This window comes from Rhinolophus ferrumequinum, chromosome 3 (genome assembly GCF_004115265.2).
Source record: "Rhinolophus ferrumequinum isolate MPI-CBG mRhiFer1 chromosome 3, mRhiFer1_v1.p, whole genome shotgun sequence".
Classification (NCBI taxonomy): domain Eukaryota; kingdom Metazoa; phylum Chordata; class Mammalia; order Chiroptera; family Rhinolophidae; genus Rhinolophus; species Rhinolophus ferrumequinum.
The window spans coordinates 5,331,631-5,359,538 of record NC_046286.1 but is presented as its reverse complement, the minus strand read 5'-3'; the positions used below and the strand labels follow the sequence as shown (position 1 = coordinate 5,359,538).

The 27,908-nt window shown below is 52.6% G+C and overlaps 2 protein-coding genes across 9 annotated transcripts in view; both read right to left on the bottom strand.

The window, feature by feature from the left end:
* Positions 1-98: 98 nt before the first annotated feature.
* On the bottom strand, positions 99-22,205 carry DEF6 (DEF6 guanine nucleotide exchange factor). Of its 3 annotated transcripts, XM_033103466.1 has the most exons (12): positions 22,149-22,205; positions 21,627-21,754; positions 10,693-10,833; positions 9,864-10,049; positions 7,690-7,926; positions 7,458-7,604; positions 5,439-5,547; positions 4,966-5,264; positions 3,748-3,914; positions 3,437-3,635; positions 1,981-2,071; positions 1,197-1,779 (listed from the first exon to the last, which is right to left on the bottom strand). In XM_033103466.1, exons 2-12 carry the CDS (start codon positions 21,720-21,722, stop codon positions 1,556-1,558), a joined length of 1,896 nt encoding a protein of 631 aa, XP_032959357.1. In that variant the 5' UTR covers positions 21,723-21,754; positions 22,149-22,205; the 3' UTR covers positions 1,197-1,555. The 3 variants fall into 3 exon arrangements, with proteins under 3 accessions (XP_032959358.1, XP_032959357.1, XP_032959356.1); XM_033103467.1 differs by lacking the exon at positions 22,149-22,205 and having other exon boundaries at positions 99-1,779; positions 9,864-9,938; positions 21,627-22,003; XM_033103465.1 differs by lacking the exon at positions 22,149-22,205 and having other exon boundaries at positions 21,627-22,000.
* A 1,227-nt stretch (positions 22,206-23,432) lies between these two features.
* Positions 23,433-27,908, bottom strand: part of ZNF76 (zinc finger protein 76) — a 32,720-nt gene continuing 28,244 nt past the window's right edge. For 3 of the 6 annotated variants that reach the window (XM_033103083.1, XM_033103081.1, XM_033103082.1), the window contains 7 exons: positions 27,652-27,831; positions 26,602-26,835; positions 26,347-26,510; positions 25,492-25,656; positions 24,844-24,957; positions 24,407-24,527; positions 23,433-24,293 (listed from right to left, as the gene is read on the bottom strand). In XM_033103083.1, coding sequence (XP_032958974.1) covers positions 24,414-24,527; positions 24,844-24,957; positions 25,492-25,656; positions 26,347-26,510; positions 26,602-26,835; positions 27,652-27,831 — 971 coding nt within the window. In that variant the 3' untranslated portion in view covers positions 23,433-24,293; positions 24,407-24,413. The remainder of the gene's footprint in view (positions 24,294-24,406; positions 24,528-24,843; positions 24,958-25,491; positions 25,657-26,346; positions 26,511-26,601; positions 26,836-27,651; positions 27,832-27,908) is intronic. The other 3 variants (XM_033103085.1, XM_033103084.1, XM_033103086.1) reach the window with 3 other exon arrangements.

The window sequence follows — 27,908 nt, the reverse complement described above, 5'->3', positions numbered from 1 at the left end:
TTCCTTTTAAGCTGTGTGACACCCAGCCATTCATTTTAGAATGTATTTATTCATGAATTCATTCAAGAAACATCTGTTGCATGCTTACTAAGAGCCAAGCCCTGCCCTCAAGGAACTCAAGCTAGTGAAGTAAGGTGGAAAGAACGCCCATGAGCAGGCCCAGAGGTAAGAAAAAGGAGGGAGCTGCTAGTAGAGCTATAAAGCAAAAGCATAGGATGTCCTCCAGATCTTCGCAGGCCTTGAATGCCCGTGGAATACATGGGAATGTGAACTTGACTGGTCCAGGTTACCATGGAGAGACCAGAAAGTGGGAGAGTCAAGGACAGCTCTGCACTTCAGAAAGCCCATTCAGGCAGCCATGGGGGTAGAAGGGTTAGCAAGCAGACCCAGTTACGTTTTTATCCAGTTGGGAGGTGACGGGAGCCATAGTAAGACAGTGGCCATGAGACATGGCCCCAGTGGAGTAGATTTGAGAGTGACCAAGAAAATCCGATCAGTTGGACTTGGAGAATGATTAGATATGGGGCAAGATGGAGAAGGAATCAAAGGTAAGCACGCAGGTGGAAGACACAAAGGCCTTAGCCACGGCAGCTCACCATGGGGATAGAGAAGGAGGGATAGATACGAGAGTATAAAAAAGAGAGACTCTACTGGATTTGATGATGGGTTTTGCATGAGGGGGATGAGAGGGAGGGAGTAAGTCATCCCAGATTCCCAAATCTCTGTCTTAGGTAACAAGGTCAGTGAATCAGATAATATGGGAAGAGAAGCAAGATTGGAAGCCTTTGGACAAGTTACCTGAGCCTCAATTTCTCCGCATGTAAAATGAGCATAATAATACCACCTCTCAGGGCTGCCATGAGAATTAAATAATTCGGGAAATTGCAGGGTATAGAATGGATGCTCAATAAAAACTTTTGGGTGATAATAATAACAGTGCTTGCTTATGTGGCAAGCACTTAATCCTCACAACAACCCAGTAAGTTAGGTACTATTATTACCCCTATTTTACTAACCTGGGAACTGAAGCACAGAGAGATACAGAAACTTGACCAAAGTCACCCAGTTAGTAAGTGGCAGAGTGTACTTTCCTAGCCACTACACTATATACCTTATTCCTTCTGGGCCCAATAACTGGACTTGAGGAAGGAAGAGAATAAATGGCAGGAGAGATGGACAACAGACCTGACCAACGATTCACTCCAAGAGCAGTTTTTATTTAGAGATGTACCTCCACAACTTGGTGGCAGCCTGGGGGCAGATGGCCCCTGCTTGCTTGTTCACTCTTTCCCAGCCCAGGGTATAGGGTCCTTGGGGTTAAGGCACAGGGTCAAGTTCTCAAGAATCAACATCCCAGACAGCCCAGTAGTCTGTGGCCTGGGGCTGATGCAAAAAATAAACTAGGTTCCATTGTGGACTGTTTCATGGTTGGAGGGCTCGGCCCCTGCAACCAGGACCTCAGCTCCCTCTTTTGCAGGGGCCAGTGTCACCCACAGGCCAGCTGTGGCCAGGTCCTGATGGGGATGAGGATGCAGGGAAAAGAGGCTAGCAGAGGCTAATTTTCTGGTTCTGGGTCCAGTTTATCTTCCGGAGGGGTGGAAGCCGAGATGGGAGCCTCATCCCCACCATTGAGGGACTTCTCCTGCTCACTGGTGCTGGGTGAGGGGGTCCTGTTGCCCTGGGATCCCCAACGGGTCAGGCGCTTTAGGGAGGAGTCACGGCGGGCAAGTAGAGGGGGCTGGAAGCCTGTGAAGGAGCTGCTGGTGGTGGGACGCTTGTCTGGCAGAGAAAAGGCAGGCATGAGTTAGGAAAAAGGTGCATGCAAAGGGAAAAGGTCGGGGGGCCTTACCTCACCCTTGGGAAAGAGGAGACCCTCCTGACTCTCAGTCCCGTGCCGGCTCTGTAGACCTAGATATATCCCTTTCACCCTCCCTTCTCCCGCCTCACTCCAGGAAAGCTCCAGGGTCTACCCCTTCTCACCTCCAGGCTCAATTGGATGCATGAGCCGGTTCATCTGGACATTCCAGTGTTTCACGTTGGTACTGGCCTGGCGCAACTTCCTCTGGGCAGCCTGTGGGGGCAGAGCCAGTGGGAGTGGGTCAGAGACACTCTCCAAGACAGGGTGTCTTGACTTTTTCAGGTTCACAGATCCCTTAGCATCTGACAAAGGCTATGATCATTTCAGAAAAACTCATGTATGTTCACAAAGAGTTATGTATATGCACAGAGTTGGTGTGCAATTTCAGGGGACTCATAGGCACTCCCCCAAGGGTCAAAAATAATCATAATTGAGCCAGCCCGGTGGCTCAGGCGGTTAGAGCTCTGTGCTCCTAACTCCGAAGGCTGCTGGTTCGATTAACCACATGGGCCAGTGGGCTCTCAACCACAAGGTTGCCAGTTCAATTCCTCAAGTCCTGCAAGGGATGGTGGGCAGCGCCCCCTGCGACTAAGATTGAACACGGCACCTTTAGCTGAGCCACCGCTGAGCTCCCAGATGGTTCAGTTGGTTGGAGAACGTCCTCTCAACCACAAGGTTGCCGGTTCGACTCCCCCAAGGGATGGTGGGCTGCGCCCCCTGCAACTAGCAACGGCAACTGGACCTGGAGCTGAGTTGCACCCTCCACAACAAAGACTGAAAGGACAACAACTTGAAGCTAAACGGCACCCTCCACAACTAAGATTGAAAGGACAACAACTTGACTTGGAAAAAAAGTCCTGGAAGTACACACTGTTCCCCAATAAAGTCCTGTTCCCCTTCCCCCAATAAATTCTTAAAAAAAAAACAAACAAAAAAAACATTTATTAAAAAAATAATCATAATTATAGTTTCCATTTATTAAGCAGCTAAAATGTGCTAAGTATATTTATTGTCTTATTTAACCTCCAGAACAGAAGTTAATAACAAGTGTAAAGAGGTTAAATGACTTGCCCAGGGACACATGTTGACCTCTAAACCATTGTACCACACACCTCTCCAGGAACTAATGCAGAAACCTCTGCTCCAATGTCACCCAGCTGTTAGCAGTGGGGTGAGGGGACTATAGAGGAACTTCCCCTTTCTATGCTACATATTTCTGTGTTTGAATTTTTTTTTACAATGACCATGTAAGCCAACAAAACAAACAAACAAACAAACAAAAAACAAACCCAAAACCCTCTTCTATGGAGATTTGGGCTCCAAGGAGTGGATGGAAAATACAGGGATAGCAAAATACAGGCTTGGAAGTGTAGGAGGAAAAATTTTGCCCGGATTAATAATGATGATAAAAATAGCAGCTAATGTTTCTTCGGCCAGTGAAACTCAGAGAGGTTAGGCAATTTGCTGGAGGTCACACAGCCAGACAAGACAGAGCCAGGGTTTGAGGAAAGGCCCTGGCACCTGAGTATTACCATGCTCACTCTGCCGGCCTCCGTCCTGTCCCACCCCGGGTCTCACCTCCACGTCCTCATCGGCCCTCTGCCGGTTCTGCCGCACCTCCTCCAGCTGCTGCTGGGCTTGCTGCAGGGAGCGGCTCTGCAGCGCCATCTCCTGCTGCAGCTCCTGCTTCTCCTGCTGCGCCTGCTCGATGTAGCGTTCCTGTTCCTCCTTCAGCTGCAGTAGCTGCTTCAGCTTCTCCTCTTCCTCCTCCAGCAGTCTGCCGGGTGTGCACTGTGTTGTCTCCAGAGCCGAGGCACCTGGCAGGTGCTCAGCAACAGGGACGATGGGGGAGTCAGGAAGGAAAACCAGAAGGGGTCCCTCAGTCCTACCTGGTCTGGGCTAGGCGCACAGCCTCCTCGTCCTGCCGAGCTTTCACCTCTAGTTGCAGAGCCTCCTGAAGCCTCTGCTGCATCTCCTCTAGCTCCTGGATGCGCTGCCGCTGCCGAGCAGCCTCCTCTTTCTTCAATTCCATCTCAGCCTGCATGGATGCCCGGGCCTGCGCAGGGACGGAGAGCAAGGTCAATGGGGGCAGAAGGGAGGGAGGCAGCAGACATGCTGTCCTTGCCCCAGGGTTCTGCTAGGCTGGCCCAACTAGCTATGTCCAGGTGAGAGTCTGGGGAGATCCTTCATGTCAGGGTTTCCTGATCTGATCCTTTCTGAGAGCCTGACTAGGTCAGATAATTATCAGTGAACAGGTGCTACATGGGAGAAAGGGGCTCAGGTCACCCCTTTCCTAGCACCAGTTTTAGTAATTATTATATATTATGAGTTATAATTAAGATTAGTGCTAGGAAGGGAGTGACTATAATTATAATAGTTATAACAACTAAGTGTTTCCTCATTTGATCTTCATCATACCTCTACAAAGTTCTATTAGCATCAACATGTCACTGATAGGTAATTGAGGCACAGAGAGAGGCTAAGCAACTTGCCTGAGGTGACGGGCTCTTAAGAGGCAGAGCTGGGAACGAATCCACGGGTCTCTGAGTCCACTTCTAGATCTCTTAAGTCCTAAATCTAATTGCTTCTACACACCTAGTCCTCCTCCACAGTCGTCCTGCCTTCCGTCCCATCCTGCATCCCCCAAACTGGTTTCATTGTAAACTCAGAAATTAAGTCTCGTCCAACCTATTCCATCCTTGATCCAAACTCATCCCTAATCACGTGGTCTTTAGCCGGTCCTTAGTACAAGCCGGGCCCACAGCCAAGGTCTCGGGGCGCTCAAATTTACACCTAGCACTCAGCTCCAGCCCCACCCATCCATTGGCTCAGGCCCCGCCCCACACCAACTCTCCCCTCATGCCATAACTCATCAGGTTCCTGCACCCAGCACCCTTATTTATCCTACAGGCCTCGCCCCTGGCACAGGCCCTGCCTCGTACCCATATTTCAAGCCCAAGGGCTCTGTCTCAAACCAACACCCTTCAGCCCACCGGCTCCGCCCTCGACCCAGGCTCCGCCCCAGGCCCCGCCCCTCGGTCCTCAGCTCAGGTGCCTCTCCTCGCCGCACCCTCAGCCCTCGCCTGCGCTCCCGGGGCCGGCCCCACCTGCTCCGCCTCGCGCAATTGGCCCTCCAGCGCTTGCTGCAGCTCTCGGTGCTGGCTTCGGCGCCGCTCCTCCTCCTCCTGCAGCAGGCGCTCGGCCTGCCGCTGCGCCTCCTGCAGCAGCTCCAGCTCCTGCAGCTTCCGCTCCTTCTCCTCCTGTAACTGCTGCAGCCGCAGCAGCTCCTCTTCTTTGGCTGTCCGGCGCCTCTCCCGCTGCTCCCGCTGCTCGCGCCGCTTCTGCTTCAGGTCCTTGTGCAGCGACGTCTTCCCCTCGGCCTGCAGCCGGATCGCCGTCTGGATGGCTGCGGAGGGAGAGGGAGGGGGTCAGTAGGGGGCTAGCCTGGGGCAGGAAAGGTATCTTAGGAGTCGCTCGACGCCAGTCTCCAGCGTCCCCTTGGGCAAAGTGTCATCACCCCCTTTTCACAGATGAGGCGACTGAGGCCCAGCCAGACGCAGGCCACCCAGTGAGCACTCACCAGCCGTCCACTCCTGGCGCTGGCGCGTGTCTGAGGCGCTCATCTCGTAGGTACGGGAGGCCGTCTTCACACAGAACATGCAACGCTTCCCCTCTCGGTCAGGCAGCACCTTGGAGAGGGCAGGTGGCCCCAGACAAAGCTGGCTTCACTAAAGTCAGGGCCACACGTGCCCCGCCCGCCCCAGGGGTGCTCCAGCCCTAGGCCCTACCCCTCCTGGCTGACCATCTTCCCTGGACACCCCTCCCATTCTGCCAGGAGCCTGCGCGGCACGGCATAGAGGTTAGTTATGGGGGTAGTTGTGTTGCCACGATTCTTGTAGTCTTAGCTCTTTGAAGGTGGGGTGGGGCCATTTTCATCTTGGCATCTCTCCACCGGGCCTAGCATCTAAGTTGCCACTCAATATTTATGCAGATCATTCTTGAACACCTCCAGTGACAGGGTCCTCACTATCCAGACCATTCATTTTCACTGGCTATGCCTGTTGAGAACGTTCTCCATTCATTCATTTCACAGATATTTTGGAGTGTCCACTGAGTGCCATTCATTGTTCTAGACATTTGGGATACTGAGGTGTGCCTAACAGATCAAATCCCTGCTTTCCCTAAGCTACATTCTAATGGAAAATAATAACTACCACGTTGAGTTTCTTGTGTTTTAGGGTCTGTACTACTGTTTTATATGCATCATTTTATTCACTCCTCCCAGGCAACCTTGCCAGCCAGGCATTATTCTCTGTAAACCTCCTCTTTACAAACAAAGAAACTGAGGCTCTAAGAGGGCCAGGGATTTGCCCAGTTTGCACTGTCTGTTAGTGGTGGAGCTGGGATTTCTACCTAGATCCAGGCTCTTTCCACATTTGACAAAAATGGACAGAACCTGGGTGGCTATAGTAATTTTTAAAAAATGTAAAATGACAAGTGTTGGTGAGGATGTGGAGAAATTGGAACCCTCATACATGCTGGTAAGAATGTAAGATGGTGCAGCCACCATGGAAAACAGTTTAGCTGTTCCTTAAAAAGTTGAACAGAGTTACCATATGGTCCAGCAATTCTATTCCTAGGTAGGTACCCAGAGAAATGAAAACGTATGTCCACCCAGAAATTCGTACATGGATATTCATAACAGCATTATTCACAATAGCAAAAAGATGGAAATAACCCAATGTCCATCAATGAATGAATGGACAAACAAAATGTGGTGTATATCTACACAATGGAATATTAGTCAGCCATAAAAAGACATGAGGTCCCGATTCATGCCACAACATGTGTGGGCCTTGAAAACATGATGCTGAGTGAAATAAACCAGACCCAAAAGAACAAATATCGTACAATTCCACTTATAGGAGGTACCTAGAATAGCCAAAAGCATGGAGGTAAAAGGGGCAGGGGATGAGTTATAGCTTAATGGGTATATAGTTTCTGTTTGGGATAATGAAAAAGTTTTGGAAATAGATAATGGTGAGTTTACACAACATTGTGACTGTCCTTGATGCTACTGAATTGTACACTTAAAATGGTTAAAATGGCAAATTTCATGTTAGACATATATTTTTACTACAATTTTAAAATTTGTTGTTTTAAGCCTCTAAAATAATAATGGACAGAACCAAGGAAGGAAAAGGGAGGGGAAGAAGGTGAGGAGTGTGGAGAAAGAATAGGGAGGTACAGAGTTGCCAAAGGGAATGAAATTGGGGGGACGGAGAAAGATCTTTAAAGAAAGTATTGAGAAAGTTTTGCTGTGTAGCGTGAGACATAGGCCATCTCCTCTGATATCTTTAGCAAAATCCACCTTACTTGCCAATGACTTTAGTATCTGATTTGCAGTTTTGTTTTTTTTAAAGTCCTGACATGGATAAAAACGGCCTTTGAGGTATATTTGGGTTACACTCATCTAAGCAGAAATTTGTCTCTGTGGCATTTCTCCATTCGCCCTCCCCCTGATCCCTTTGTCCTCACACCACGCTGGAGACCTTTTGAGCCCTGAGACGTGCTCCACCCCTTCACCTGTCCCCCTCACCTCCACACAGCATTGCGCATCCAGCGGGATAGTACCCCTCTTCTCCTTACACTCTTCACTCCCAAAGTAGCAGAGGCAGCTGGGCTGCAGCTGGAACCAGCGTTCTGCCCAGTTCCTCCTCAGGTGCCCTCGCTTCCACAGGTAGCCCTGCCAGCCAGAGCAAAGTCAGAGGCTGCTCTGCCCCTCCCCCACCCCTCTTTGGGGTCCTCCCCAGTTCCCAGCTTGGCCTGACCTGCTTCAGGACATCTTGGATGAGCTCCTGGTAGACCTCGTGGATGGCCATGCTGAGGGTGTCCCGCCCCACGCCACGCAGACAGCGTCCAGAGTTGAAGAGCTCCAGGAACTGCCAAACACTGAGTCCCCCGCTCGTCTGGGCTGCCTGGGCCTCCTGGGCCAGCAGCTCCTCCAGCTCGCCCAAGCCCACCTCCAAGCTCATGCTGCTGAGCACCTTCTTCAGCAGGTACTCCACCTGGAGGGGGAGACGGAAGGCCTGATGACTGCAGCAGGCTGTGTTGCCGACACCAACACCAGGGGGCACTCTTACTGGGCTCCCAGAGTCTGCGAAGTGGTGACCGGAACTGGGTTGGGGGCCAGAGCAGAGGACTAAACGCTGGTGGACGCCAGGGTCGAGATTTGGGAGGGGATCCCAAACCCCAACCCCAATTCAGGACTCCTCTCCCCTTTCTCAACCTCGAGTCCCTCTCATTCCTGCCTTAAAATAAGGGCAGGGTGAAGGTGGGAGCTGAGGGCCGAGGGCCAGGCAGAGGCAGCAAATCATAGACAATATCACAGGGGGTGCGAGTGCCCTCTCATCCAATACCCTCACTTTGCAGATGGCAAAACTGAGGCTCAGGCAGGCCCCGGGGCTCAGAAGGTTGGAGTGCCCTGCTCCTAACGCTGAGGTCGCGGGGTCCATTCCCACATGGACCAGTGAGCTGCGCCCTCTACAGCTAAGATTGTGAACAACAGCTCTCCCTGGGGCTGGGCTGCCGAATGCTGTCGCGGGCTGCCGCGGACTGCCATCAGTGGCCAGTGGTCAGCATGAATGACCAGTGGCCAGTGTGAGTGGCTGGCAGCCGGCAAGAGCTGCCCTGAGCTGCTGTGAGCGGCCAACCGACAACTGGAGACCAACTGCCTCAGCAGAGGGGAGCGCAAGGTTCATAACACCAGCAGGGGCCAGGGAGCTGTGTCCTACACAACTAGGCTGAGAAACATTGGCTGGAACCGGAGTGGTGGTGGTGGGGGGGAGGTGGAAGAAGGGGGGAGGAAAAAAAACAACTGAGGCTTAAAGGGAGAACTTGCTCTAAAGCACACAGCAAGTTGGTGGCAACCAGGACTTGATTCAGCCCTCCTGAGTCCCATTTGATTTTTTCTTTCAAGCCCCAACGCTGGAGGGTCCTCCCCTATGGGAGGGCAAGGGGATTGGTGGTGGGGGTAAACAGGGCAGGGACCGGAAACTTGTTAGAAAGGAACAGGAAGTGGTGGTTGGGGTACATCCTGCTGCACTTGGTTCACGCTGCGTGTTGATCACAGCAGCAAGCTGCCGTCTGAGAGGCCACCTTGCCCAGACTGGCAGGGATCTGACAACCCAGGTGCCCACCCAGGTGTCTGTGGAGATGGACATGTGTCCCTCTCTTGCCCCAGCTGGGAGTGGGGTACAACAGTTCAGGGCTCAGATGGCTCCCCTCGCCCTTCCCACAAACAGAAGCAAGGATTCAAATCTGAGTGCAGTTAGACATGCCAGTACTTCTTGTGAACGCAGAGCACCCCTCCCCTGCCAGACCTAAAACCACCCTGGCATCTTCACAGAAAGAGGCTAAAGGGTCAGGAGAAGGCTGAAGGGATGGGGAGAGAGGTGGAGAAGAGGGGAAGGGTGCAGATTGACTGGGAAAGGGGGGCCAGGGCTTTCACCAACGATTGAGGAGGGAGGGGTGGGATTCCAGGCCTCTCTACCCAGGCTGCCCACTTGGTGGGCCTGAGCTGAGTTTGCCTGGCTCTCCCCTATATTGGAACCAGGCCCAGACTTGGTTGCCCACCTACAATGACTGGAGTGACGTCTCCCTTCCCTTCACATAGCACCCTTCTCAGATTGTCACAGTGCCTAAAATTCTGCCATTTGATCTTAAATGTTTTGTTTTTAAATGCTCAGTAATGTACCAGGCATTTACACCTCTGTGCAAACAGAAATTGCAGACAATTTTCCTACTGTGAGGGCCAGCAGAGCCCTGAAGGAAGTGTAGTTTTGGTTCTCCTGGGAGAAGGCACAATTGCTCTGATATGGGCTGTTTAGGCATCTGGAAACAGCTGGGTGTGGACAGGGGAGACAAAGAAGAAAGGGCATGTGGGAAAGTACAAAGGCAATTGGGCCCCAAGTGACTCAGTCCCTGGGGCTGCCATCACCCTCACCTCATCGGGAACCATGATCAGAGGGTACTTGTCCTCAGACAGGAAGTTGAAGAGGCACCAGAGGCGGAAGGCATCCTGATTGGAGAGCATGTTGTTTCCGTTGCTATCCACCCGGTAGTTCTTCTTGGCCGTCAGGGTCCAGCACAGCTCATCAAAGTGCTCCTTAACAAAAGCCCCCTCCTCCACCTGCCACCAAGCCTGCACATCAGCCAAGAAGGCCGCCCTGTCTCTGTTCTACCCCCAAACTAGGCACTAGCTGGTTTCTTGGGGTCTATTCCCCTGTTCCCCATCCTGCCAAGTATGGGCTCTAACTTGAGGCATCCCTGAGCTGATTACTAGGTAACTAGCTAGTTGCAACCTGCCCCCACCCCCCGACCCCCCGCACACACAGCCCCACCCACCCAAGTCCCCTGCCAACAGAGAAACTCTAGTCCCTCAGCCTAGGGGAGAAAGAAGGAGAAGCCCAGGGGGGAGTGGGAAAGGGAAGAAGAACCTGAGAAGACAGTGACAGCTGGAAAGAGCAGTGGGGACAGCACGTGGGGGAAGCTGGAGAGCCTCTGTAAAGGTGATAGCTGGAAGCTAGAGGTTAGCTAGGCAGGGATGGAAGAGTGGAGGCTAAGACACAGACGAGGGAGGTGGAAGGTGACTTAAGCGGGGCACGAGGGGCAAGCAGCTGGGCTGTGAAGGATGGAGATGGGAGAGCAGGGATGTACAGTGGGGACAAATTGGGGCATTTCTAGGGAGGAGGAGTTGGAGAGGCCATGTATTGGGGTGCTGGCAGGCCTGGGAAGTGGGGAGAGGTTAGAGGTGCCTCCCCATGCTGCCCCACCTTGTCCAGGATGTACTTGTTGAGGTAGGGCATGTATCCTTGGCTGGACACGGGGCCATCATCATCATCTCGGAAGTGTTCCTCCAGAGCCACGGGGTCATGGGGGATGTGCAGGACCGTGTACAGGTTATGGGACAGCACCTGAGACAGAGTGGCAGTTAGCCTTCCCGCACGCCAACCGCAACTGGGCCCAAGGACTGCCCCACCTCCCTGTCTGTCTCCAGCCCCATGCTGGCTAAGTCCTCTGCACACATTATTCCATTCAGTCAGAACGAAAACATGTATACACACAGTGGAATACTATTCAGCCATCAAAAAAAATGATATTGCCATTTGCAGCAACATAGATAGACCTTGAGGGCATTATGCTAAGTGAAATAAGTCAAAGATAAATAATCTCGCTTGTATGTGGAATCTAAAAAAAACAAAACCAGGGCGGCCAGATGGCTCAGTTGGTTAGAGCGCGAGCTCTCAACAACAAGGTTGCTGGTTCAATTCCCACATGGGATGGTGGGCTGCGCCCCCTGGAACTAAAATTGAAAATGGTGACTGGACTTGGAGCTGAGCTGCACCCTCCACAACTAGATTGAAGGACAACGACTTGGAACTGATGGGCCCTGGAGAAACACACTGTTCCCCAGTAAAAAAAAAAAAGTTAGGGCTGGCCCAGTGGCTCAGGCGGTTAGAGCTCCGTGCTCCTAACTCCAAAGGCTGCCGGTTCGATTCCCACATGGGCCAGTGGGCTCTCAACCACAAGGTTGCCGGTTCAATTCCTCGAGTCCTGCAAGGGATGGTGGGCTGCGCCCCCTGCAACTAGAAAAGGGCAACTGGACCTGGAGCTGAGCTGCACCCTCCACAACTAAGACTGAAAGGACAACAACTTGACTTGGAAAAAAAAAAAAGCCTGGAAGTACACACACTGTTCCCCAATAAAGTCCTGTACCCCTTCCCCAATAAAATCTTTAAAAAAAAAGTTGAAAAACCAAACCAAACAGAAAACCCTCATAGATTCAGAGAACACATTGGTGGTTGCCAGAGGCAGGGGTGGAGGTGGGGGAAATGGATGAAGGGAGTCAAAAGGTACAGACTTCCAGTTTTATAAAATAAGTCATGGGGATGTAATGTACAACATGGTGACTGTAGTTAATAATACTGTATTGAATATTTGAAAGTTGCTAAGAGAATAGATCTTAAAAGTTCTCATCACAAGAAACAAATTTTTTTTGTACCTGTCTATGTATGATAGAATTTAACTAGACTTATTGTGATCATTTTGCAATACAGTTAGTTGACCCTTGAACAATGAGGGGGTTTGGGACGCCGACCCCCATGGAGTCGAAAACCCACGTATAATGTTTGACTCCCCCAAAACTTAGTAGTCCTTCAGTATCTGTGGGGGATTGGTTCCGGGACCCCCTCAGATACCCAAATCAGCAGATGCTAAAGTCCCTTATATGAAGTGGCGTAGAAAAATGCATACAGTTGGCCCTCTACATCTGTGGATCCCCAGCCATGGTTTGAAAATACTGTTTGGATCTGAGGTTGGTTGAATCTGTGGATGTAAAACCTGCAGATAGGGAGGGCTGACTGTATATTTATTGAAAAAAATCGGCCGGTAAGTGGACCCGCACAGTTAAAGCCCATGTTGTTCAGGGGTCTACTGTATATATAAATAGTGAATCATGACGTTGTACACCTGAAACTAATGTGTTACATGTCAATTATACCTCAATAAAAAAGCTCCCCAAAACTAAAACTTACATACTCGCTATGCACCAAGAACTAAGCTGAGCACTTTATACATAATTCATTGAACCCCCATAATAACTGATAATATCCCCATTTTCGAGACGAAAAAAATCCCCAAGGCCCTAAGACATTAAGTAACTCCCCAAGGTCAGAGAACTGGCAGAACTGGGATTCAAACGCAGGCAGCCATGTTCTCAGACACTTCATTAGGTAGGGTGTCCTCTTTCTGCAGACAAGGACATTGAGGCTTAAGGGACTCAGGAACTTGCCCAAGGGCCCACACAGTGAACGAGAGCCTGGGATTCAAACACAACTCCACAGGTCCCAAAGCCCAAGTACTTCCTACGATGCTTGTCGTCCCAGGATGGAAGCCCCAAATTCACCATTGTTTCCCCCAAAGACTCAGTGTTCGGGCTGCAGAGTGCCCACCACCCAGGGGTATCTGCTCTGGGAAGGCCGTGTGCAGTTCCAGTCACTGCCCTTTACAGGTGGGAGGGAGCTGGAGAGGGCGCCAAGGAAAGGTCGTGAAAAATGCTCCATGGGATGTGGAAGGCAAGGCTTAGAAGGAAAGGCGGCCACGACGGTGTGGACGGGAAACACGAGTTAGTTAACAAACTCATAATATTAGAACAAAGAGGTCGAAGTCTGAACAAGGAAATCAGGGGGAAAATACCATTGCCGCGGGGTGATTCTGTTATAGCACACATCACAGAAAGCATGAATGATTAGTCACTGTTGCACAACTACTATGTGCCAGCCACTGTCTGAGGTGCATTCTATACCCCGTGTTTAATCTCCACAACCGTGATACACAGACATTAGTATCCCTGTTTTTCAGAGGACGATACTGAGACTCGGAGAGGTGAAGACTAAATGGTATAGCGGAGGTTGGGACTGGGTGTGCCGGCGCTGAAAGCTGCCTCCCTATTAGAATATGGACCCTGAGCCTCTTTCCCAACTAGGCTCTGAACTCCGGAGACAAGGTCTCAGTCCATCTTCATGTCCCAGAGCCCATTTCCTCTTCAGCTCACCAAAGGCAGCCAGCAAATGCTGCATGTAAGGGCTGATTCCATCACCAGCAGTTAACCTTGGAACCAGTTTGTCCGAGGCAGGAACTGGCACCATCTCAGAGATGGCATGTGCGTCAGATCTTTATTTCTTCATTCTCTTTTGTGAGACTTCTCCCCAGTGTTCTCCTGGGCCTCGGGTTCAACTTGGCAAAGGGAGATGTTGGGGGTTCATCAACAGCATCAGTGTTTTTATTTTCCCTGACTTGCCTCTGGGCAGCCAACCCTGATCCCACCCCAACCCTTTTCCGCACACTCTTCAAATCATGTCATATAACATCTTTGCCTTTGCCTTCTCTTGTTCTAGAGGACATCTGAAGTTCCTTCCTGATGACCTCTGCCCCCCTCCCTTATTTTGGTGATGGAGACTTGATTTTCCTTTAGGAAGTACCTCTCCTCCATTCTCAATATCTGTGATATAGACCATTTTCAGCCCTGCCCCACCTGTCTGCAAGGGTGGGCACATCAGAATCACAATGATTGGTTCAAGGGTGGGCATATGGCCAAATCTGGGCCAATGAGAATCAGCCCTAGGAATTTTACCTCCTCTAGTGGAAAAGAGGTATACATACTCTTTCCATGGGATTGTTAAGTTGTTAGAAGACAGATGCATCTGACATCTTTGTCCCTATGTGGGAAGTGCCTGCTTAAGAATAAAGCCATCGGGGCCGGCCCGGTGGCTCAGGCGGTTAGAGCTCCATGCTCCTGACTCCGAAGGCTGCCAGTTCGATTCCCACATGGGCCAGTGGGCTCTCAACCACAAGGTTGTCAGTTCAACAACTCGAGTCCCACAAGGGATGGTGGGCTCCACCCCCTGCAACTAAGATTGAACAGGGCACCTTGAGCTGAGCTGCCTCCCGGATGGCTCAGTTGGTTGGAGCACGGGCTGTCAACCACAAGGTTGCCAGTTCAATTTCTCGAGTCCCGCAGGGGATGGTGGGCAGCGCCCCATACAACTAAGATTGAACACGGCACCTTTAGCTGAGCTGCCGCTGAGCTCCCGGATGGCTCAGTTGGTTGGAGCACATCCTCTCAACCACAAGGTTGCCTGTTCGACTCCCGCAAGGGATGGTGGGCTGTGCCCCCTGCAACTAGCAACGGCAACTGGACCTGGAGCTGAGCTGCGCCCTCCACAACTAAGACTGAAAGGACAACAACTTGAAGCTGAACGGCACCCTCCACAACTAAGATTGAAAGGACAACAACTTGACTTGGAAAAAAGGCCTGGAAGTACACACTGTTCCCCAATAAAATCCTGTTCCCCTTCCCCAATAAAATCTTTAAAAAAAAAAAAAAAAAAGAATAAAGCCATCAGTGGAAAAAGCAGAGTCAAGGGACAAAGATCCAGAGAACCTGGACCCAGCCATGCCTGTAAGCCAATGTTATGCTTGGAGTTTTGGTTATGGGAGCCAATAAAAAACATCTCCCTTAAGTTATTTTGAGTTTGGTTTCTATCACTTACTCCAGAAGAGAATTGACTAATACATCTGTGATCATAGGTACCAATCTCCACTCTAAGAGGTGCCTCTGGCTCAGTGCTTAGCACTTACAATCCAGGGCGACCAACACTAGAGAAATAGCCACTTCTGAAGTGACAGGCAGGTGTTGTTCCAAGAGTTTTACATATTCGCACCTGTTGCCTTCCGGCCTCTTTTCAAACCACCCATGTCCTTATCTTCCTTCAAGCCTCTTAAAGCACCTCTTTGAGGACGCTTCCTGCATAGTCCAGCCAAAAGGCTACACCTCAGTGGGGGTGGATGGGGGTACCTGGAAGAGCAGGGACCTTTACTTTTCAGTTGTGAAGCCTTGGATAAACTCCTTCATCCTCTGAATCTCAGTTTTGTTGTCAGTAAAACAGAGGATAACAGAGGGGGTGTGAGGATGGAGTGAGATGACATATGGGGTGCCAGACTTAGGTCTGCACAGAGCAAAGGTTAGTTTCCTTCCTGTATAGAAAATGTGATTTTTTTTCTTTTTACCTAACAAATTAACGTAGATGCAAAAGACTGGTAACATGAAGCTCTGAGGAGGCTGTGGAGCAACGGGGACGCGAAGGCCTTACCGGTGAGGTGTGAATTGACAGTCTCTCTCGGGATGACAAGAATCTATCAAACTTAAAACTGGGCATGAGCCCAGCATTTCTAGCCACCTACAGATGCTCACGGGAACAGAGCAAATGTCCAAGAAGGTTCACTGAAGCATTGTTTGTAATATGAAGAGTTGCAGACAGCCTGAGGCTCCCAGACTTTAGTCTCCTTTGTAAAGACAAGAAGGGGGCCTGCTCCACAGGGATTTTTAGAATGTCGAGCTTAGCACAGACCCTGCTGCACAGCGCATAACTTAACAAAAGTTGTGAGCCATTTTATGATTATATTTGTATAAACAGATATGGAAAGATATGCATAATATTACTGGCAGGTGAAAAAAGCAAGCTGTAGCGTGAAATGTATGTAAACACAGGTGTGCAAAAAGTAAGGTGGAACTATATCGGACCGCTATTTTAGCACATCAAAACAACCAAACGTCAGCAATTTCACATTGTTCACCTTAATACGTTTATTTGTACGTAGAAAAGATCTAGAAGACTCAGCAAACTGTTAACAGCTATCACTTCACCACCCCTCCCTAGGGAGGGAAGGGACTTTCATCTTCTTTAATGTTACACTTGTCTTTGAAGTTTATTAACCAGTAACATATTTGACTTTTATAACAAATTTCATCTTTTTAAAGATTATATTCTTCTGCACTCTATTTTTTTTAAAAAACCAGGAGCATATATTGTTTTTATGATAAAAAATGTGAAACTATAGATTAAAAACAAAGGGTGTCATTAACCTCTGTTATTAATGGACCCTGTTATTAAGTTGCTGTCAGAATTCTTTGGCTGTTCCGTTTGTGTGAGCACTGCTGCATGCGCTACATTCCTTGAAGGCCGTAAGTACTCTCATCTCAACCCTCACTCCAGGCTCGGGACAATGTCCCCCACATGCTGAAAGCTTTTGACTGACTCATCAAGTCTAACTTCAGTGCTCCAGTGGTTTCTCACTTGTTCTCTGAGTAAATTGCGAGGCCTCAGGCCTCGTGACAGGCCTGTGGCACCTTCTCTGACCTCATCCCTCTCCCTCGCTTCTCTCCAGCCACTCTTGACGTTCCTCAGACAGGCCAGGCACACTCTTGCCTCAGGGCCTTTGCACTTGCTATGTCTTCGGCCTGGAACATTCTTCTCCCAGGTTATGGCATAGCTCACACCCTCCCCTCCTTCCAGTCTTTACTTAGAGGTCCTTTTCAGGGAGGGCTTCTCTGCTCACCTCGTGTACCTCTATAACCCCATCCTCTCTAATTCCCATTTCTGCTTTATTTTCCTCCATGGCATGTATCATCTTCCATCACATGATATATTTTTACTTATTTCGTTGATTATTTGTGTTCTCTGACTGCAATGTCAGCCCCACGGGGTGAGGATTTTTGTTTCTTATTCCCCGCTGTATCCCTGGGCCTGGCAGAGAAGAGACACTTAATAAATCTGTTGAGTGAACTTAAATGCTTCATGGACAGAAGTAGGAAAAATACAAAAGTCACATAGACATGGATTGAACCTCTCTGAGCCAATGAACCTCACAGGACCTGTTTTCATATCTCTAAAAAAGGGGGTTCAACCAAACAATGTACAAACCGCTTCCTACCCTGGGATAGAACCTGCCACAGAGCAGTCATTTGAGCTATTTCTCTCCTTGGTTCATTTGCCTACACTGTCCTCTAAGACCTACCTTCCTCACCTGTACCTTTTGCCATGGAATCTGGGGAGCCCAGGGTAGAGGCTCCGACCCCTGTGAGCCGTCAGGTGTCAGGACAAGGAGGAATTAAAGGCTCTAGACACTCAGGGCTCAGGGTTTGTCCTCAGAAAACTTAGCAGACCTCAGACAGCCAGGCTTCCGGTGCTTGGGTTTGGGTGGGGGCCGGGTGGGGAGTGGGTGTGACCAGAGGAGGGTCCCACTGGAAAGGAAATGGTAGGGGTGGAGGCTCGTGCGTGGGAGCTCACCTGCTGATTTTAATCAATCCTCAGCCCTGAGGCAAGGACTCTCCTTAGCCTCGTTTAACCCATGAAGAAATCAAGGCTGGGAGAGGCTAAGCGTCTAGCCACACCAGACTCCCAAGCTCTACGCTACGCTGGCTCTGGCTGAGCAGCAGAATCACCTGGGGAGCTGGTGAAACTGAAATATGCTGGGGCCCGCCCAGATCCACTGACTCAGAGTTTCCAGGGGTGGGGTCCAGGTGTCTAGTTTTCACAAGCTGCCATTGGGCCTCCCTCAGAGAGAGTCCCACAGGCTCCCCAAGCACCCAGGGAGCCCCTGACCTCTGGGCTAGCAGCCTTTGACCTTTAAGAGGCTTCACTTATTCACGGTTTCCTCCGGAGGCATGTGGGGGAGTGGTTCTCCTCTGGGGGCCTGGATTTCCCTAACAGCTCAAGTGCAGGGATAGGGGCTGGTGCCAGGCCCACAGTTCTGTAGTTTTTAGCCTGAAGGAGAAGATGCAGATGCAAGGGTCTGAGAATCCATAAAGGCACCGGGCAATGACTGCAGAGAGAATGAATAACCTCGTTCTCTCTCCACTACACGGCCTGTGTAGTCTTCAACTGTATCTAAGGGCCAAGTGATTCTTTAAAAATATACAGATCCTTTTAAGAGTTGCTGAATGTATTTTTCTCAACCAGCAGGTAACTACAGCTTAACTACTATCATGAGGGAGGAGCACCATTTTTAAAAGGTGGGGATCTCTGCTGAGAGCAAGAAGGGGCAGGAGGGGATGGGGACGGCCATCAAAGGGGACAGGCTCAGGAAAGGGAAAGAGGGTCCTGTATTTCACCTACTTGATGTACTTTGTTCACATTTATGTTTGTAGGTTAGCTGGACAGCTTAGTGATCCCCAGTTCAACCCTCAGGCTTTACAGATAAGAAACTGGAAGTTCAGAGATGGGTGGTGACTTGCCAAGGTCACCCAGCTGGGGAGCAGGAGGCCTAAACCTCTGTGGCTTTGACTCCAGTGCTCTGCACATCCTCCCCCCCTCGCCCCCCCCTCCGCCCCCCCCGCCCCCGCCCCAGTCTCGCCTGAGGAGACTAGCCGCCTGAGGAGACTAGCCGCAGGTAGGGGCCCGGACAAAGCTGGTGACTCCAGCCAGCAGGCTTTTGGACTGTAGTTGTTCTTAACTTCCCCTCACCAGCAAGGTCCCCGTTGTCCCTCTCCAGAGGAGGCGGGGCCTGAAGCTCCTCAGAGCTTCTCAGGGGCAAGCCACCCTCCCTGGGCCCTAGGACTGCCAAGTGCCTACTGGAGGCTCAGGAGCCGGGGGACCTGACAGAGCCAGGAGGGACGCTCCCAGTTTGCCCTCCCTGCCTTGCCCTGCTCCTGTCAGTCGGGGGAAGTGGGAGGCCTACTGCCCCCTGAAATCCTCCTCTAGCCAGAGACCCACTGCTCTGCCCACATCCCCCGTCATGGCCCCTCACCCCGGGCCTCACTGTAGCGAAGGGAGGAGACCAAATTCTCAGCTGAGCCCCCTCGAGACCTAAAACCCAAGACCTAAAACCCAAGCCGGTCCCCTAGGGAAGAGGGTGTGGCCATTAGGAAACCCAGCATCCCCGAAGCTCCCTTTCCTGCAGCTCTGTCAGGACAAATCACTCCTCAAGTTCTTCAGAGAAGGAGATTCTGGGGACCCTGCAAAAACTCCGTCCTCAACTCCTAAGAAATTTTGTGTTCAACCTAAATACATCCTGGGCAGAAATTTCATTGCTACTGGTCTATTTTTGGTGTTCTCAACCCAACTGGACAAAGGCCATTGTACTTTCTACAAGAGTTCAAAGGAGAACTCATCTGATCTCTCCCCCAAGTCTTCTTTTCTCCAGAGAAAACAATCCTGACTCCTTGGGCTGCTACTCAGAGGGCTGGCTGTTCTTCCTCCTCCCTGTGGCCTCATCGTGGCTTCGCCCAGGACAGCCAGTGGCAGCCCTTCTACGGACACATCCGGGGATACGTGGTGACTGTCACAGACATAGCTTGCCGTGGCTGGCGCAGGTCTCCAGCCTGGTCCCAGCCAAAGACAGGCTCACCCCAACGTCTTTTCCCTTCTCCCCAAGTCCTTTCGGGGGAGAAGGTGGGCCCTGCTGGTATACTGCTTTCATCTGTCTCTTCCTCTGCCTTCTGACCACTTCTCTATTGCTCCTTTGCCTTTCCGGCACCCCCACCCCCACATTATCATTACTTCCTCCCATTCCAGTGTCTACCACTTATGGGCTTGGGCTTGAATTGCCTTCAGTACACTTCCCTCCGATGACATGGGTCCCACCATTTCTGCCCCACCCGGGACCCATCTGATGTTCTCAGTGCTAGCTCAGATTCCCAGTGAACCAGTGTTCTGTCGAGAGTGGGGAGGAATCTATCAATGATCCGTGTGACCACAGACACTGCTGGCAGTGGGCTCAATCTGAACTGTGATGTGGTACAGACAGCAAACAGTTCAACTATGCGAGCTCTCCACGGAACTTTCCCTGCAAATACTCATCCTGTGGGGGTGGGAAGCAGGTATCTGCCCAGTTAGAGGCTCAGGCTAGGAAGCTTTACTGGCTGATGGCGCAGGGAAAAGGGGAACCCCCTGAGAGATGTATCCTCCATATGGGAGGGGCATACCTAGCCTGGCGAGGTCACAGGGGCCACAGGTAATGAAGAGATAGAAACTAGTGCCTTGAAGACAACAAACTATGGGGGTTCAGATTGTTCCTGTAAGATAGGAAAGGAGCAGCGTGGGAGGGGAATGTAGAGCATGGAGTTTCTGAAGCGACAAATTTTGGATGACTGAAGACCCCACTAGATGACATGATCTGCAATAAGAGGATTTAAGTAGAATATAAGGAAGAATCTGCCTGGTGGGACATTCTCCCCTTCCTGGGGAAGTCAAGAACCATAGCTCACAAGTCTGGCTAAGGGATCGATTATGGGATTTGACCAGTTTGGGACATTCAATTTCATTGCCTCCAAGTTCAGCAAAGTATGGAGTTGGAGCGGGGGTGGAGAATTACCTATCCTGTTCCATGCATGTCTCTCAGGTTTCCAAGCACCTCTTACTCCGGTCATTAAGAATGGAGGTTTTCTTGAGACTGAACCCCTCCTTTGGGGATGCACAGGGGAGACACCAGGAATCCAGGGCCTTAGCTTCATGCTAGGTACATAGCTGGTGCTCAATAAATATTTGTGGAGTAAATGAATGAATCCCTACGGCAGGTCCCAGCGAGCCGAGACCTACCCTGTCTCCCAGTGTTCCCTGGTTCCAATGGCCAAGGGCCTTGATTCTTCCCCACTAATCGGGATGGGGAAGCCAGCACTAACCCAGGACCGGAGAAAGAAAGGAGAGAAACTTTCTGGCCTGCCAGGAATTGTCTAGGGCCAAGCAATGAACTTGAGGGCAATCGTTGATGTGGCTCTCCCGGCGCTCAGATTCTCCTCCCTCTCTGAGGTCTCAAGGCCAGAGGCAACAATTTCCCGACCTCATGTGGGGGGAAGGGAAGGGGAAGCTTGGCAGCAGTCCAATGGGGTCTCTATCCTTGCTCCTTCCCAGCTCTGTCCCACCTGAGAGGCGGTGTTCAGAGGAGCTGTTCTGCAGGGTGACCAAGCCAGCCTGGTTTGGGCTGGGAGAGGCTCCTTTAGCCTCTGTCAGCTCTGGGAGGAAGTGACTGACAAGTACTAGGTAACTGTCTGTCTTCAAAGCCAGGAGGAAGCGGCAGGAAGGAGCGCGGTGCCTGCCCAAGCTTGACTCTGGGGAGATGTGTGCTCACCCCTGGAGTCGGGGTGTTGCTGGCCCATCGCCCTCACAACCACAGGATGCCACCGCTACCCTCCCGACAGCTGAGGGGCAGAGCTCAGGGCAATGGCTCTGCGTGTACCTCCTGGTCTCTGGACTGTGGGCAGCAGCCTGCACCGGGCCCCGTTGCCCCGTTACCCAGTACAGCCCCCACCCCAGGCCGGGGCCTCTGGATGGCTGGGTGCCCCCGGAGCAGCAGTGTTCACGCCTGGCTCCCAGGCGGCAGGGACTGATGAGGTGTCTGCCAGCCCCCCCGGGCCCCAGGTGCCCCTCACCTTGAGCTGGGACTTGGAGACCTTGCCGCTCTTCTCCACGTCCAGCGCGGTGAAAGCGTACCAGATGGATTTAAGCAGCTCCTTGCGCAGGGCCATGGCTGAGGCGCCCGCCCGGCCCAGGGGCGGCTCTGACACAGAGATCCGGTTTCAGGAAATGCAAACCAAACGGCTGCACAGACCGCAGAGGAGCCAGGGCGCGGAGCAAGAGCTCCACCTGCCTGTTTGCTGGCAGAAACTGGCCTGTTGTGCTTGCAGTGCTCAGCGGCCCCACTGCCAGCGAGGCAGCTGGGGACCGAGGCCCAGAAAGCTAGAGCCCCTGTTGTGTTCAGCCTGGCCTCCTGGGCTGCCAGAGGCAGCACGCTGTGGGAAAAGGCCAGCCAGTCCATCCTGACTTTGGAGTCAGATGGGTGTGTGTGGGGGGGTGTCCTCTCTCAATTCCACACTCACCAGGCGGGAGCCTTAGATAAGTTACTTCTCCTCCTTGACCAGTTTTCTCATCGGTAAAGCAGGAAAAGTACCCACCTCAGAGAGCTGTAAGGACTGAGAATGGATGTGAAGCGCAGAGCAGGCACCGGACAAAGCATTTCTTTCAGCGCCATCTAACATGGTTGTGGGGGGTGGGGGCTCCTCCCAAGCAGCAGGAAACAAAGGCAACACCAGAGCTGCGGGAGGAACTGGGCCAGGGCACCTCTCCAGGTCAGGCGGAGTCGGCATGTGATCTGCCGCCTCCCCATCCTCTGGGCTGTGGCTCTCCGATGCTCGTCCCGAGCATGGTTCACTCTGGGTCCCATTGGCCCCGCAGACTGTTTCGAAGCACGCAGGGGCGAGCCTCATGGTGAGACAGCAGGAGGCTTGGGATTCAGGGCCCCCCACATCAGTGCTTCCTTTTTTTTTTTTTTTTTAGATCCAATCCCCTTCAGGGCTAGGATACACCCCTGCCAGGAACAGGAGTCATGGATGTTTCAGGTAGGCAATTGAGACACCCCCTCCCCGGGTCATGCCCCAGCCCCCTCTGCTGCCAAGGACCTGGTGGCAGGAGGAAGCAGGAGCTCGCTAGGAATCCCAGGAGGATGCGTGGGCTGGCAGAGAGGGGTCCATTCACGGGTGGCCAGAGCGGGATTAGGGCACACCCTCCACTGGGGAGAGAGGAAGGGGCAGCTCCAGTCCCTGCACTGTTCCCAGGCAGGAGGGGTCAAACCCAAAGATTCTTTCCATCAGGTCCCTCCCCCTGCATCCTTTCCTGTCCTCTGGGGCTGGTCTGGTCCTACCACGTGCTTTTCAGTGGTGTCTGACTGTGGCATTGGAATCCCATAGCATGGCCCCAGACACAGGTGGGCCCCCCCAGAGCTAGGTACCACAGACCGGAGCAAGGGAGGCATCAGAGACCCTCAGTAAGCTGGGCCGAGGCACCCTCAGCCCCACTCCAACGTGGGGCTTTGCAGTGTGTACTTGAATGTATGCATGCATGTGGGGTCGCAAAAGGCTCTGTGTAACACAAGGTAAGGTAGGAAGAGCCAGAGTTCCTCCAGCCTCACCATTCTAAGGCCTGAGACGCAAGCAGAGCCTGGAAGCAGTAGCCACAGTGGTCCTGTCTCGCCACCCTGCACAGCCGTGGGTGGGAAGCCACTAGCAGCTCCTCAGGGCTTATCTTATACCTGGGCTTCCTCCCATCTGTCCCCCTGGGAGGGCAGTCACCAGTTCAGCACCGAGGCTAGTGGAGTATGTGCCAGGGATACAGAGCTAAGAGCTTCATTTGACCAGTCCTGCACCAGGGCCCAAGAAGGGAGGGAGGGAGGAACCCAGATGGAAACTTGGAACTTTTATTAAATACTCATTCACCCGTTTGCCATCACTGCCCAGAGCAGGAAAAAAATTATCAAAATGCAATTAAAAAAAATTGAACTCAATCCCCAGTATGTACAAGGTTGCTCCCTGCCTCTCTGCCACAGAGAGGCTGGGGGCAGCTTGGGGTAGGGGGTGAGGCTGGACACCTTTCCTCCAGCCACTGGCCCCTGAGCACTTCTGGCTGCGCTGGCAGGAAGTCCTTGCTGCCAAGTGGCCAGGCATCTCGGCTGGCCTTCGGGGAGGTGGTTATTGCTGGGAGGGGCACGACTGGGCCTGCTCTGCCCCTACTGGGCTGAAGACCTGTCTGCCCTCTCCCCTGGCGGGCAGCGACCAGTCAGAGTGAGGACCAGTCCCCACAGCAGCCCCAATCGCCCCCTGAGAAGGGGAGTGGACTGAGGGCAGGAAGGTATTCCCTGGAGGGAGGGGAGTGGGCGCCCTGCTGATTCTGAAGGGAGACACCTCATTGCAGCCTGGAGATCAATCAAGCTCATCCTCCTCAGCTCCTGAGGACGACACGCTCCCGACTCCAGCTATCCAGCCCTCCTCTTGGGCAGGGCCATGATTTCCTTCAGTTACGCCGTCTTCCTGCTGCCTTATCGCCCTGGAGACCTATGTGGCCACCTTCCCGTGTCAGCCACAGCCCGGGCCCTTGGAGAGGAGGATGGCTGGGTGGCTCGGCACCTCCTCCAACACGAATGGGACCCGGCCCTCGTGGGCTCAGCAGCGGCTTTCGGACTCTGTGGTCTCCAAGGTCACGGCTCCTTAGTGCATCGCAGCGGTGGCCACATTGATGGCCTCCTCTAAAGTCTGCTGCTCCTCCAGCTGTGGAGAAGCGGGTGGACAAAGGAGAGAATGAGACACCCTCCCTAGATTCTAGGGGAAGTAGTATGTGGCCTGCTTTTTTGAAGCCCCTCCATCCACCCAGTGCCACACACTGAGTACTTAGTAGGGCGCCAATAACCAGGAAGTTCCCTGAGTCCAATCAGGCTGGGTATGGCCAGGGAGCCACAGAACGTCCAGGGTCCGAGAGTCGGGCTTGCTCACAGAAGGGAATGCCTGTTGGAGAGGAGCTTAGTAGTTATCTACTTCAGCCTCCTTATTTTCCTGAGGAAGAAACGGAGGTGTGAAGACATGAAGGGCTCGGACAGTCGGGTAGACTGCCATCGAAGTCATTCTGAAGGCCGGAAGGGGCTTCACCACTCTGTCTCAGTCAAGAAAGAGCCTGAGACGGGTATGTGCATTTAGGGAGAAAGGGATTTGTCCTCCTAAATGAGCTCTTTTTGAGCCAAGTGCCCTTCTCTTCAATCTAATTTCCCTGCCTTGCTGGTTCCTTTCCCGCCCCAGGCCCTGGCTCCGCCCAGACTGTACCCACCTGCACAGCGATGTGTGTTCCGTTGGCCGTGGCCAACAGTGCCACCTGCTGATGATGAACGGATGCTACACTCGCGTCGTCGGCCACCACAGCCCCAGAGGTAATGATTGTGACCTGAAATGTACACGAATGAGGTTTTCCAACTCACCTACATTATTCTCCCTCCCCCAATCCAAATAAAAATCTCTCCAAGCACGGTGGCTGGAAACAACCCAGAAGGGAATGGATAAAAACCATTATGGGTCAGATTAAGTAGTTTGGGGCTCTGAGGTAAGTCAGGTTGTGTCTTTCTCTAACTTACAGCCAACTTAATTTAGGGATTTTTCACTCAGGACAGAGCTGTAAAAGGCCCCAGAGATAATTTAATCTCCTCACTTGAAAATGGACTGAAGTCCATGAAAAGTGACTTGCCTGTAGCAGCAAAACAAATACGGGTAGACTGAGATTTAGAAACTGTCTCTTGACCCCAGTGCAATCAATGCCTTTCAACAGAGGGGCCCAGAGGCGCTGCGGGAAGACCCTTTATTGTAGGAAAATCTTGGTCCTTTTAAGAAAACCTGACTATTTCAGCCTGCACTTTAATGTCCACCCCCAACAGAAAGGAAGGATGAGAGAACAAGAAACCCCAAGCAAACGGCCTGGTCATACTGGCTGCGTCTGGGTGCCATCAGCGCTGACCATGGTGACCGTATGGGTGCCAGATGTGGCAAGGTCATCGTCATGACTGGGGATGGTGAGGGTGGTGCTGCCGTGCTGAGTCACCATACTGATGGCACTACCCAGGGCCTGTAGGTCTTCCGGGGACAGGCTGACCTGCCGACAGGAAGGAAGAGGATGAGCTGGGAGTACAGTAGAGGGTTGTCTGAAAGCCCTGAGGTGGGTGTATCTGCTTTCAGACTAGGTTAGCTTATTGCTAAGCTAGATTAGCTTCATGTCACCGAGGTGGAGGGTGCCAGGGACAAGCAAGTAAAATAGGTCTTAGGTTGCAGAGAAGCTACGCTAGAATTCTCCTGACCACTCCTATTTACCGCCGCTTTGCCTCAGGGCTGCTCCATGCAATTCAGGATCTCCACCTGATTTCATCCTCATGTCAACTCCAAAAGGCATAGACACACTTGGCAGTGAGGGTGCTGACAAGTGAGCAGTGAGGTTATCCCGCTGGCTCAAAAGCCCAGGCCTCCAGAGCTCATACCATGCTCTGGCCCCTATACCAGCATGCCTCTCTTGAGGACATCCAAGGGAGTCATTCCAATGATCACCCTCCATTAAACAGGGAAACTACTAACTGCTCCAGAAGTCTCCAAGACTGAGCTGGAAGCAAGAGAAGGAGGAAGGGCTGTGTCACAAGATTTGGTACCTCAGCCTTAGCTCTCTGAGATCTATAAGGCTAAAAAGAGAACCTGGGCGGAGGTGGGACTGTCAGAACTTTTGGGTCCCCCAGAGAGAGTGGGAGACAGTACCAGCCGGAGTGGCCCACCCCAGCCCTACCGCAGGAGCCCGTACCTGCTGGGCACCATCCTGAGTGATCAGAGCCACCTGGGGCGCCCCGTCCTCCTCAGTCACCATGGCCACTTGGGCTGGGATGTCATCACCCTCTTCTTTCACCTCCGAAAGGTATGCAATATGGGGCTGTTTGGGTGGTGGGCTGTCCTTGGCTGCAGAGGCGGCTGGAGAGGAGAGCCCAGGCTGACACCTGCCACCAGATGGCCATGGGGAGGCTGGCTTGTCCCCACTCTCACCTCCTGCCCATGCCCTCACCCTCGAGCTGCTGTTGCTCGTAAAGGGCCTGCTCGCTCTCCTCTGTGGCCTCCAGCTCGCCGTGGGCGCTGCGCTTGTGCATGGCTAGGGTGGAGGTCTGCCGGTAGGTCTTGCCACAGGTGCTGCAGGTGTAGGGCTTGCAGTGCGTGTGCACCACGTGGTGCTTATACAGGCTCGAGTACTCGGTGAAGCGCTTCCCACAGCCTGGCACCGTGCAAACGTATGGCTTCTCCCCTGGGGACACTGGGCTGTGAGGGGGGGGGACTGGGGCTGGCAAGGGGGAAACTAAGGGGACAGGGTGGGGGGCAGGGTTGGTGAAGGGAGAGCCAGGAGGAGGGAAATGGACTAAGACCTGGAACTCTGAATGGACAGAGTTGGGAAAGACGGGCAGTGGAACACAGAGGGGCTGTGAGTGTGGGGACACTGAGCCCAGAAACAGGTGGAGAGCAAATGGGGGGACGGGGCAAAGCTGGGGCTACTGAAGGGACCGGTGGGGAGCACTGGGGCTTGTAAGGTTGAGGGTCTCGAACAGAAGAGGCAGGAGACAGAGAAGGATGACGACGTGTCAGGTGCGATGGGAGAATGAGGACACGGAAGGCTGGACTGGGAACGTAACAGTGGGAAGCCGGCCCAGGGGGGTGGTGCTACACAGGGGTCATATGGACAGTGGATGAGGCGAGCAGCTGCAGCTGACATTTCACTCTGCTTTTTCCCTCATCATGCCTGACCCTGGCCTTCACTGGGAGCTCAGCTGAAGAGGGAGAATTCAGAGTAAGTGTACAGAGGTGGCAGGGAGCCGAGAAGGCTGGCAATACCTGTCAGACTGAACCTAACTGGAAACGGAGGAACCGTGCATTGAAGTGACACAGTGGTTCTGAGGCTACACGGCTGGAGCCACAGGCCCCCTCCGGCCCCGCCCCTGGCCCAGCCTGGAATGGCCAGCAGAGAATGGCTCTGGGCTGGGGGTCGAGGATGTGTCTCAGGTCGGAAGCCTACGGTAGAGGGGGCTGGGGCCTCAGGGGGGTGGTCCTCGCATGCCAGCTGGCCCACCTGTGTGGATGCGCACGTGATTCTTGTAGTTGGTGGCGCTGGTGAAGCCGCGGCCACAGTGGGGCTCGGGGCAGGTGTAGGGCCGCTCGCCCGTGTGGGTGCGCACATGTACCTTGCGGATATTAGACGTGGTGAAGGAGCGGCCACAGCCCTCGAAGGGGCACCGGAACGGGCGTTCACCTGCGGAGACGGGTGTGTGAGGACGGGGTGTGGCTAAGCAGGGGAGGCATGCCGGAGCAAGAAGCAGGGATGGCAGC

Bases quoted from the DNA above. Each gene is read 5' to 3' on its own strand.
- DEF6 (XM_033103466.1), bottom strand. From the start codon at position 21,722: ATGGCCCTGCGCAAGGAGCTGCTTAAATCCATCTGGTACGCTTTCACC. The intron at 10,050-10,692 runs GTGGGGCAGCAT...GCTTGGTGGCAG, and splicing joins ACAAGTACATCCTGGACAAG to GTGGAGGAGGGGGCTTTTGT. The intron at 5,548-7,457 runs GTGAGGGGGACA...GCCCTCTCCAAG, and splicing joins ATGCGCAATGCTGTGTGGAG to GTGCTGCCTGACCGAGAGGG.